Raw genomic sequence first — 13363 nt, 5'->3', positions numbered from 1 at the left:
ACCAGCATGTATGCTTCTGTATAAAGGTTTCCAATGTATTACCCTGATTAAGATCATGGAACAATTAAGTTGGAAGCCGGTAGTGCCAATTTTTACAACAGGAAATAGATTTCAAATTATTCAAATAATCATAGTGTTAGCTGTCTTTCTGTTATCTTTGACAATATTATCGACAATATTATTCCTATATATTTATATTATTTAGTTAGAGGCCTTTTCATTAATTAATAGGAGCATGATGTCTTTATATATTACAAATGCATCCAAGCTCTCATATATTCTTAAGTTACAGAAAATCTTATGTCGCTAAGGTAAATTATATCAGGCACATGCGTGCGTGGATATATATATATATATATATATATATATATATATATATATATATATATATAAATTGAAAGTATGTGTTACTTACAAAAGGGTTGAGAAATGTAATACAGACAGTGTCTGTGATTCCCTGGACAGCATCATAGACTGTTCTGCATTTTCCTATTGAATTTTTCACCTGAAAATATGAAAGCATATACCTCTAGTCTCATCTGTCCAGCCTTGGTAATGCAGCCCATTCCTTTTATTACTAAACAACTGTATTACATAGATGCACTTAAAGAAAAAATCTTTTGTGAAACCAAAGGCGCCACAAAATTTTGGATACAAGACAGCACTGTATGGATTTTCAAAGACAAATTAAAAAAATCAGTAAATGAACTGTTTTGCCTTTGATGATGTCACTCTGGTCCTACTAACTGCCAAATGGACCTCAGGACCAGGACTTTTCTTTAACCCCCTCCACTACTATGAATGTTTTCATTCAGCCTGTACAATATACAGGAACAGTTATATCCACTGAAAAAGCTTACAACAGTCTCAGCAGTCACTGTAAATATTAACTGGGGTCTCTCAGAGGGACTGAGGCTCCACTGGCCATAAAGAAGTGTATGGAACACAAGATAAAACTTTTTAACTACCAAGTGCTGAAACCACCTAGTGACCAACTAGATATCATAAGAAGTCCTTTGGTGAAACTCCACCTTAATTTAACCATCAATTCATGAGAAGTAGCAATATCAAGATTTTCATGAGTGCAATCACAGTGGCCATACTGGAGGTAAATTCAGCACACACTACATTTATGACCAACTACACATGATAAGAAGTCTTTTGGTGAAAACCCCATATCAATATAACCATCCACTCAGAAGGAGTAGCAATAATTAAAAAAATGAAATTACTGTATATATCTATCTGACTGGCATCATTTTCATTTAGGACCAACAAGATGCTATAATAAGTCTTAGGGTGAAAAGCCCTTTAATGAAATGAGAGTAGTAGCAAGAACAAGATTATCAACATTGCTGCCATAGTGGTCTTTCTGGATGTTTGATCAGCACCGTTCTCATTTAGGTTTGGTTTGGTGTTTCATGACACAGTAACACAAACTGGCTATTTACTGTCAAGGTAATCAGAATAAAGTGCCATGCCCAATTTAGTTCCAAGGCAATTGGAGTAAACTGATTTTCCAAAGACAGACCAAAGAAACCAAACCAGGCTGATCTGATGGTTAAACACCATACCACCGTATCTCCTGTCTCCATTAGATACCACTTGTGATATGCAGGCAAGCATAATGAGTCTGTTCAAAATCCCCCAAAATACAGGAGGGTTTGCATTTGGGACCAACTAGACATAAAATTTGGTCTTTTGTGAAAAATTCCATGCTGATATGACCATCTGTTCAGGAGGAGTAGCAATAACATGATTTTCAAGATTGCAGGAGCACCATTTTCTTTTAGGACCAATCAGACATCATTAGAAGCTTTTTAGTGAAAACCCTCATGTTAGCATGACAATTCATGTGAAGTAACAATAATATGAGTTTCAAAATGGTTACCAAGGCAGCCATATTGGATGTCAGATCATCACCCTTTTATTTAGGATCAACAAGACATCACAGGAAGTCTTTTAGGGAATTTTGTTTTTGTTTTTAAAGGCACGCTGAAGACATTATTGGCTATATCATGATGAAGAAATGGGTGCCAAGTTCATTTCCCAAGGTCAGGTTGAGGCAGCCAACAATGGTTAACTCAGTTGGGTATTAAAACTGTGATCCTTGGATTCAATTCTCTACCAACTCAGCTTTTGCAACTTTTGGGTGAAAACCCCATGTTGATATGACCATCTGTTTAACAGTATTTGCAAGTTTCAACATGGCTGCAGTGATGGCCAAACCGGACAAGTGAGGGTTGACATATTATTTAGAACTAAATCATCCAATAATTTTCAGAAGCACAATTGTTTTCTGTCTGAACTTATTATAATTTCTCAGATCCATTAAATATTTTCTCTTATGCTGAGTAAGTGTACTGTATGTTTACCGGCCCTCTCTTACAAATATCTTCTCAGTGTGTTGGCATCCTACTTTTTATATCAATAGTGTAGCCAGATAATTGTAGGCTTCAGTGTCATACTTCCTATTTTTATCAATAGTCTCTCTAATGTCATGCACAATATCAGCTATAGTGAGTGTAACCTTAATCATCTCACTTTAGCTACAACATATAGATCACACCTTAAACAACAATTAGCATACACATAGCAAAATCATCTACTTTATAATGCTGGCCATTTAATTTTCACAGTTGGGTGTGGGGCAACTGTTATTTTCACTTGAGCTAAACTATTTTTCTTTCTTTGATCTCAAGATAATTGTTTTCTCAGATAATGTCATCTATATAATAGGGTGTTATTTTACTAAAAATCAGCAGGATATTTTTCCAGCTATTGACAACAGAAATTAAATAATAAAGTGTTAGGCCCCTGCCTTAAAACACTTAATTGTTGTCCTTAATATAATTGTGGTATACCATGGTATGTATCATGGTACAGTCAGAAATACAAAAATTTTTCATGGTAACCAGCTATAGTATGTATGTATGCATGTATATATATATATATATATATATATATATATATATATATATATACACACACACACACACACACACACACACACAAAGAATACAAATCATATGGTGAATAACAATCCTTTCAAGTGCACTGGATCCAGTAAGTGATCACGTGTGTCAGGGATTGATTACGATAAATGCAATAAACTGACAACAAACAGTGAAACTAGTATCTACCTAGCTTGAGCACTTTCGGCTCTTTAATGAGTCTTTTTCAAAGGCAAATACAAAACACAGACAAGACAAACAAATAAAATAGAAAAATGGTTATGTTTGTAAAACTTTACATGGCTGTTTCTATAGGAATTAAACCTTTAAATTTATTATGTTTCAACTAGTGTATTTCAACTTGTTGCTGATACTGGAAAATATATTTATTGACCTAGAAATCGATGAGCCATAATGACATGTTATTTTATGTAAATTTATGTAAGCGAAAATTATATCCAGGATAGTTCTTTGTTATAGTAGTCATTATAGGCTCTAAAGCAAATTTAGAGAATTATTTAAAAGAAAATGTGTCAGCTGCAAAAGATAATTTTTAAGAGCTAACCTGTCGTTAATGACTAACATTTACACAGAGAGAAAAAAACCCCAGAAATTTTGATTAAATGAAGACAACTAATCTCAAATACACTTGTATATTGACAACTTACATTCGTGTAGTACACTCCACAATGTGTTAAATAATTTACATGTATATGAAAAATCCACGAATTCAAGAATTAGATAAAATGTTAAAAATGTATTAGTAAAATCCCATTAGAAAACACATCTAACATGGATACATGTATATATATAAAAAATGGCAGTGCTCATTTGACCTATATCCCATTGTCAACAAACACATTTTGCAACAAAATTCATTATCCTAGAAGCAGGTGGCTGTATAGTTGTTTACATGCTACATGTACATGTACTTAAAATGGTCTATATTTTGGTCAGAGACAACTACACCACTCTCGAGATAACTCGCACCTGGATAACTGGCAATCCCGTTTATAATGTGGTGTCCGGTGTGGCTCCCAATTTTTTCCAAAGAAAATGTATTTTAAATATCTTTAAAATATGCTGAACATGAAAAAATTATGATAAGAATTGGTAAATTAAACCTTGATACATTGCTCATTTTATCATCAAAAATGGTGATTAATGCCCATAAAGATAGATTCCATATTACGAAGTTCTAAATAAGATATCATATATTATGTAAGTTTTTTTAATGATAAATAGTTGTCAATACACTGTAAATAAACAGTCTGGTGAAAAATCAATCAATGAAACTTTTGGTAAATGCTAATAGGTGGCAAAAGAGAATGAAATAAACACCAATTAAATGTCTTCCTATATGAAAGTCATGTTCTAATCCTTTAATTCCATTTCAGTGTAAACATTATAATCGCAACATATTCTGTTCTATGAAAACATGAAAAGAGTCAATTGACCATCACATCGAAACCTGTGAGTACTTTTGTGAGAACCTAATTACATGCCGGCTTTGTTTTGATCAACAACTTGGGGAAGTGTTTGTCGCATTAAAAAGTCAATTAAAAGAGACCTGTGTTGTTTTATCACTTTGAATGTTTTTTGTATAAAATCAAGCAAGGGAGGTAAAAAGAAAAAATTCAAAGGCATGCAAATCTGAGCATAAATTCTTGTGGTCACTACCGTTATCAAAAGGCATTTTATTTGACCAATCGAAAATGGTTTCACATTTTTATGTACTTAACATCATTAAAGTATATATTACCAATCAGTATTGTGTCTTAATCATTTGTAAATGTGACCATGGAGAGTAAAGGAATCAAGCAAAAGGCATACTCAGTGACTGAAAAGCTGTGCATCACAGATAGGGTTCATAATGGTGAAGCGAGAGGCAAAGTTTGCAATGAACTAAAAATTGCTGAGTCGACACTTCAAAGTTGGCTTAATGATGAGCAGAAACTTTGGGATTACTTATATGATGTTGATTCAGATGACGGGATCAAATGAAAATGAGCACAGACTGCACAAATACCAAATTAGATGATGCTGTGTACACATAGTTCACATAGCAACGTGAACAAGGTGTTGCCGTCTCTGGAACAATTCTCAAGGCCCAAGCAGAGAAAATGGCAAAAATTATGGACAATGAATCTCATTTTAGGGCAACCCAAGGATGGCTTTGGAGATTCCAGTGCCGACATAGAATTAAACAAAATTATTTGTCGGGAGAGATACACTCAGAGAATCAGGAAGCAGTATGTAATTATCCAAACCAGTTCAGAGTGATAATCATCTGTGAACAATACACAGAAGACCAAATCTTTTAATATTGCCATACGGTGGCTGAAGACCCAAAATGTTGACTATGTAAAGATCATATAGTTGAGAAATCTGCGGGATTTTGCTTGGCGGCAGAGAAATCAAGGAGTAACAAAAAAAATTAACTGATTTTTTCTAACTGTAAAGTTATATTTGTCAAGGGTTTCATAAACAGCAAGCATTAATGTGTTCAAATTTACATTGTTTTATATTGGTAGACCCATTCAATTCATGTTGGTAATGATTAACCCTTGTGATTTTTTTTTCCATTTTACTTCTACCACAACCAAATCCATCCATCCATCCATCTATCGTTCGATCGACAATGTTTCTCGAAAAAAGTGTTGATCTTTTGTATAAAAAACCCTGTCTAAGCTGGATCAAACAATAAAACTAGAATGTATCCAATTCAAAACACAAATTAATGACGTTGTACACAATGTGTGAAGTTTTACACATGTTAAGCAAATGGAAACCATGTGGAATAATGTTTTTGACGATTCTCTCAATATACAGTAATTTATCCTGAAATTAATGTTGCTCTGTGAGGAAAAAATAAACAAAGTACACTGTTATGAAGAGATATTTATTCAGTGTTAATCTCAGTTCGATTATAAATTGAGTATTCAACACTATAACCTGCCAACCCACCCACCCCCCTTTTGCTGTTATGTTGATCCCTTTATTGGTTTTGGCCTTTTTTTTTATAGGTCCCTTGATAACTCGCGCCTCACTTTATAGTGCGGTCAATGTTTTTGGACCCTGATGTGCATGAGTTATCAAGGGAGAGATGTACCAACATGATCAGGCTACCAAGGGGATGAGGCTATTCATTGGGAAATGAAAATGTGAACAAAATAAAAAGTTTAAAAGACATTCTTGCGAGATGTCCCACCTTCATTTAATTTGACTGCCAGATATATATTGTTTCAAAATATTGGAAACTTAATTTTGATTCTTACACCGCTGTTGGTAGTGATTACAAGCATGAACATTTTTGTTGCAAACAGGAAACTTTCACGGTACAAAAAATATGTTCCAATCACAATGAAAAATGAAACAATGCTTTTATTAAAATTTGTTGCTGACTGCCTTTGGATCAGTGGTATTCGGTTTGCTTTGATGAAGGTGCATGTGTTATTGAAGGCGTCACTAAAAGCCCAATGTGAAGGACCAAAGAAATGCCCTTTTGTTATTGCTGCAGCAGAATCAAATAATTATAAAGCAATGAATGACAGAAATTTTCTTTTTTATTTGCCTAGTATATATTCAGAATGATCAGTGCTTCAATGGTAATCAGTTTTCTTTGAAGTGTCAGCAAAACTATTTTTTTTGGTACATTTTTTTTTACAAAATGTTGCCATTGTCTGGTCAATTGTTGTAATTCCTGTTCCTGCCTTCAGAGGTGGTCAATTGTATCTAGTCAGGTAGCATGATTATTTGGGTTATATTACAGCATACACTACTAAGGCCGGACATCAGCATAAGCGGATTATGATACAACAATGCACTGTAAAGATGGGTTTGTCAATATGAACAAAGGATTTGTTTATGTAACAATAGATTCCAGTGCATTTTATATCCAAGTTTGCGGCTTCCTGTCATGGTACCTTTTAATTTCTCCACTCCAAACCCAAGACTGTATATACAATTTTTAACAGCCAAAAATGTTGTCACCCAAAAAATCGCCAGGGGGTACATTTTGTCATCACTACGGGGAAAAAATTGCAATTTGTGACATTGGCAAAGCCCAGCGCCATCCCTGTAATGTAATGACTTTATCTGATGCTATAGAAATAAAAGCAAATTTACAATATGTATCATTCTTTACTTCAACAAGAACACATTATATCCATTTATAATAATTACATATTCAATAAAATGAGTTGCAACACAATGAAATTTGCAAACATTGGATAAATGTGAAAGCATTAAAGTTCAAAAAAATTGTTATATCCTTGAATAACTTTAATAGCTGTTATTCACAGAAAATATCCAACATATGAATTATGAAGGTTATATATTATCTAAAGTTAGATACCGTACCTTATCAAGAGCATAATGTTATTATCAAGTTTCAAAGAAAAAAGATTTTCAAAATGATTGTCATGACAGCTATATGGGATATCCTTGGGGCACCATTTTATTTAGAACCGAACAGACTTTGGGATGCATGTGGCAGTAAAGTCCTTCAGCTGGACATTATCTGTGGACTTTACAAATCTGTTTAAAACGATATCAACTGTAGAGATAAATTATGAATGTGGAAACTTAGCATGTCTGAATTTCTGAGAATAGATTATTCTGGAAAAAAGCATGCAAACCAGTCTCAAGTGGGTTTCAAAAATACTGGCCAAAAATAAACATCTATCTTTATAAACATTTGCTTTGTGTTTTCAACTTCTGAATCACAAAAATTAGAAGAAATCTGATATTCAAGACAGAAACATTATCTTGGATGTAAATTTTCTAAACTCTGTAAACAAACCAAGCAAGACAGAAAATTGCAATAAACCAATAGAAGTTGTAAGATTTTTACCGCATATATGGTGTCGCTGACTGTTGAGTTGATAATTTTAAGAATTGTATTCACTGTCTCATTCAAAGCCTGTAAAAGAACATGAAATCTTCTTTAAATAATGTTTACTAATTAGGATGAAATCCAAGCTTAGTAAATTTATGCTGTTGCATAAACTAAATTTGGATGAGTGGTAACCAGGGTTGTAACTGTTTAAAAAATGGAGATGATGAAAAAAACAACCCCAAAAGGTACATCTAGGTCTTGGGACATTGTAGACACCAAACTGCATAAAAATATGCAAAATGGTTAATGATCTATGCTGGTTAAATGATTGCAGTGAAAATTTGATTTTGGAAAAAGAGCAGTAACTCCACCAAAATTGGATCTGCAAGATGAAACCTTTAAAAGCACTATCTAAATGCAATGGGCAATTCACTTACCAAATGGCATCAAATTATGTCAAGGGGTTGCTGAATTATGTTATTACAAGCAACATCTGATGTTAAGATAATCAGTTAATTGTCAAGGGCCATAACTCTATCCAAAAATGAGAAGACATGATGAAACAAAACAAAAGTCATATCCAGGTCTATAAGACAATGTACACACTATACAGAATGAGAAAATAAAAAATGGTTTCAGAGCTGACGCTTCTTACATGCATCTGTTCAATAGCAGAGATGTAATATTGATGATAAAAGGGCAATAACTCCATTATAATTGACATGAAATGAGGATTCCTTAAAAATCATGGGTAACTTAACTGTGCTGGTTACAAGTATGAATGGATAGACACATATAGATAGATGTAAGAGGTGATTCCTACAGAGTACACACTTCAACATGTAGGGCTCTAATACAGAAACTTGTCAACAAAGGACAAACCTGTACGGCCCTTTGAGTGTCTGTTATAGAAATGTTTCATATTCATTTCTTTTCTTGCATTGATAGTTGATATATTTCATCATGTGATACCACAAGATAAAATATATCCAGCATTAATAATTGAAAAGAACATTTTTCTTTTTATCATATACCTGTCTTGCTTCTGAATCAAAGCTAAAAGACCTAATTCACTCCTGATCCCCATGATGTAAGTTCACCTCAATCTGAGTCATATTCCTATATGCTTATCATAAAAAGTAGCAACAATGGGACTGGGATTATCTAATCTGTTCTAATAAATTACTATTAATGTTTTTCTGTACCTGAACATAACATCAAGTCAGACAGCATGAGACCACATGTATTTCAAAACTGCTGAAAAGTTAGTACATGGCACATAATTTCATTGAGAAGCCAATTGTGGGGAATCCATATCCTTTGGCAAAAAATATTTTCCATGCCCACAAGGTAGTTCAGTTTAAATATATTGCTTTGGGTCAGAAAATGCAAACTTTTCTTTCTGCCAGCATGATTTACATAGGAATATATCATGGGTTGAATGGCATGATGGGAATCTTGTATTTTTAAATACCAAAATAAAAGGATCCACTTTAAAGAAAAATAAGAATGAAGAAAGCTCTATGGGTGCATAATGTAATTTTCTCTGGTACTGATTTATATGTCTCTGATGTGATAGTCTGAGTGTCTTCTGAGATGGATCATAGTTTGTTACATTTTAAAATTGGAAGTTTGTAGCAACTATGAAATCCATGAAAGTGACTGATGTACCCTCATGAAGAATATCAAGCACACAGTATCCAACATATGAACTGTTATCCTGGTCAAATGTAGTTTCAAGTCACGTGACTTGCCAGATTTAAACAATCCATGCAATGTGACATGCTATGTTTTAATGGCTGGATGTATAAATTTGTGCTTTCTTGCCAAAAATATTTGGAGTAATGCAGCATTGCATCTAGGATCTGATAAATGTGGGTACTTGCCCCCACTGAATCTGAAGAAGAAAAAAAAAAAGGGGGGGGCCAACGTAGCCATTGGGGGGTTTGTATCCAGTATGATGTAAAAAAAAAAAACTCAACGTATTCAAAAAGAGCAATAACAAGTACAATAAGTGCATTAAATGTAATATCATGTCTTCTGTATATTATGGTATAACACTTAAAACCGAAATCAAAGTCTTATGTTTTCTAATAACAATATTCTATCTACACACTAACCATTAAAGAATCAAACCATGGACTGCAAATAGTGTCACTCCTCTGGCCAATCTTAAAAAACAGTGTCATGTACTTCCTGTGTATCACATGCTCAATTCTGACTGGTTACAAATTCATACTAAGAAAGATCAGAAAAGCACAAATTTTCCTGTCAGGGATGAGAAAAAATATTTTTTAAGTTAAAGTCCAAAGCTCAAAATGAATTAGGGAAAGTATATATACAGTTTCTATAACAGTTAACTCTAAACGGAAACATATATACATCTGCATCCAGACTGACTGTAATTGCGACTGCATTATTCCGCAAATATGATCACTATTTCCTAAATAGCCTCCTGTCCTTCTTAAACTCCACTCTACCAATGCCTTGTTCAGAGGAGGTCCTTCAATTGAAATGATCATGAGTCTGTTGAGAACCCTTTCTTCTAGACGGCTTCTTCCTGCAGTTTTGGTTTGATTTTGATTGCTGAATCCTCTCTCACAGTGAGCAGTTTGGTATGGCATAACAATGACCAATGATGCTAATGAAGAAGATTTGGAAATGTGTCTGCATGATGTTGATGTATAATCTGTGAGTCCACACATTTTGTCTCTAGGGTACATTTCTTTTTTAATGATAGTTTTAGTAAGAGACCACTCTGTCAAAACATGTTTTGGGTCACATTATGGGAGACAATAGCTTCTTTGATTTCTTCTCCTGACAAAATGATCAGAGAATCTTTATCTGGTCATAACCATACATTTTTTGTTCTTCAGAAGATAGGAATGTGAGGTTACGTAGACCAAGAACCTCAAATGCTGTTACCACTTGTGTGCTGCTCTTTGGAAATCTTGCAGCCATCTCCACCTGCAAATTTGTAACAAACTCATGGCAAAAGTGAGACACATCATTTGAAACTTTTTAAAATGTGCTCCTTGTAACTTGTGTTCAACACCACTGTAAGTGATTTTAGTTCTGTCTCCATCCTTAGATGATTTCAATTTTTCAGACATACAGGTCTGGTGATAGGATTTTCCCCATGTCTGCTTTCTGTAAGGTAAAATTCAAAATATCAAGTGCTAATATATGCAGGTCAGATTTCTGTAAAAGCATAAATTATTTAACTGTGCTAAGTGAGGTATGATATCCATCATAATATTTATGCATGCCACAAATCTGTAGTCTATGAGTTTATTCAACAAGTCTTGACACTCTTTTGTCTTGTTCTTCTTTTTGAAATAATTCATGAGAGCTGTGAAAAACTGCATATAGTGCATCATAAAATGTCAGCCATCTAACTGCATGCACCTCTCTGACTTTCAGTTGAGGACTGTTCAGAACATTCTGGTTTTCCTTCAATTCAGCTGTTCTGTTGGCAGATTTATTAAAAAATAGTACAGGTCTGTAACTGTGCCTTCAAAGGTTTCCTTGAGGTACGGAATGTTTTCCGATGCATGAGAGGTAACAAATTCAATCTATAAGCCATACAATGAATGCTGATCAAGTGAGGGCTTTTCTCCTTGAACCGTACTGCTACACCACTTTTGCAACCTGTCATCACTGATGCACTAACTCTGCCAAAACCAACAACTTTTTCAAGAGGAATCTCCTCCTTTTCCAAGAACTGGACAACTTCTTTGAAAAGAACTTCAGCAGTGTGTGATTGGCCTCCCACTGACACAATATCAAGAAAATGAGTTGTAGAAACAAACATGGTTGGTTCAATGATTCTGGCATAAATGACCAGCTTCTTGGTATTTAAAATGTCTGTACTCTCAACAATTAGGATGCTAATGAATGGACTACATCATACTTTTTCCATTAACTCAGATTCTATCACTGTTGCTATGCAATCTTGGAACAAAATAAAGCTCGATGATAAACCAAAGTATACAAGTATTTTATTATCATTATTATTATTTTATTATTATTATAAGTATTTGAGAAATGTAAAACAAATATATTTTAAAAAACTCAAAGTAAAGTGACCAAAATCAGATGAAAATTCTGCAAGAACCTTAACCTGAGACCATGGAGTATCTAAGGATGTTGCTGTGTGATAATTCGGTCCTTGTTTTAAGAATTCTGCAAGAACCTTAACCTAAGACCATGGAGTGTCTAAGGATGCTGCCGTGTGATAATTCGGTCCTTGTTTTAAAAAATCCCATCAAGGTGTTTAAATGTTAAAAATATATGGCACTACAGTCTCTCTCTCTCTCTCTCTCTGTTAATTAAAGTCATTCAATTATAGTAATGAAGGAAGTGATTATGCCTGTCTGTATACGATGTTTTAAAAACAAAAAAATTTGGTATTATATACAACATATCTACATATGCACAGTTGTGATATAAGCAGATCAGGGTCAATGTCATTTGCTGCAAGTTATGACAACGCGCTACCAAATGCAATTTCATTGGCTGATCACGATGCTTGGTGCTATTTTTAGTAACAAAGGGATTCCTCAAGATATGCACTGATTGAAACCTAACTGATCATGTTTTGGTTGCTTGTTAGTATATACCATTTTTCCATCTAAATTTCAATAGAAAAAATGTAAACAAAATAGAATAACTTACCTGAAATTCCTCTACAGAAACCTTTGATGAATATGTTGCATTTGCCAACATCAACACCCAGAAAGTCAACAAAATCCAACAGTGAGCCATATTCTAGAGAAGCAATATTCTCCTTTGCCCAGAAATAGGCAACTGACATAGCATGAATAAGTGATTCACATTTCTTGCTGATAGCTGCCATGTATGTAGTTTTAAGATTTTCACTTAGTTTCAAATCCTGAATCGCCTGTTTGTGAGCTGGTAATTCAACATGTCTGTCAAGGGATGATGTCCTGAAATTAGCATTTCCAAGTGTGAAAGAAATTTTTTTCCAGTTTTTACACATTTCCATGTGTAAAAGACTTTTTTTGGCCAGTTTTTACACACCATCTGCAAAACATCTCATTTGTTTTATTTATTTCCAGCCATGGTCAATTTTGTTTCCAGTCTGAATTAAAAGAGTACTTTTTTCATGGCGTTAGGTGGACCCTTAGTTTCATCACCACTATCTTTAAGCACATCATCACTAGCATCATCGGGGCCTCGAGTGGCCAAGTGGTTTAAAGCGCTTTCTGTTACGGATCACTGCCATCTCACCTCTGTCTTCGTGGGTTTGAGTCTCGGAATCAGCCAATGTGGGTATGTGAGAAAGCCTGCCAGTAGCTTCTCATGGGTCAGTGGTTCTTTCTGGGGTTTTCCCGGGTTCTTCCTCCACCATTAATACTGGCCGCCATGTATAACCTATCGTGTGTTGAAAAATGGCGTTAAACCATATAATAACAACAACAACAACTAGCAGCATCTGATAAGGGATTAGCTTGAGAATGTGTTTGTATGCTGTCACTGTGCCTATTGACAGAAATTTCTGCACACTGACTGTTATTAGAAGAGTTACTGCTAAAATAATTAAAAA

General features: G+C 34.3%; 1 protein-coding gene across 2 annotated transcripts in view; it reads right to left on the bottom strand.

Annotated features, from left to right (window-relative positions):
* The window catches only part of LOC149803089 (prominin-1-A-like), a 215064-nt gene that overhangs the window by 57375 nt on the left and 144326 nt on the right, over window positions 1-13363 (bottom strand). For both annotated transcript variants that reach the window (XM_089952675.1, XM_089952676.1), the window contains exons 21-22: window positions 7810-7878; window positions 416-505 (exon numbers count right to left, since the gene is read on the bottom strand). In XM_089952675.1, coding sequence (XP_089808801.1) covers window positions 416-505; window positions 7810-7878 — 159 coding nt within the window. The remainder of the gene's footprint in view (window positions 1-415; window positions 506-7809; window positions 7879-13363) is intronic.

This window comes from Sinohyriopsis cumingii, chromosome 3 (assembly GCF_028554795.1).
Source record: "Sinohyriopsis cumingii isolate HCF-2022 chromosome 3, ASM2855479v2, whole genome shotgun sequence".
In the NCBI taxonomy this organism is placed as follows: Eukaryota; Metazoa; Mollusca; class Bivalvia; order Unionida; family Unionidae; genus Sinohyriopsis; species Sinohyriopsis cumingii.
Note: the sequence above shows the minus strand (reverse complement) of the source record. Positions and strands in the feature narration are given on the sequence as shown.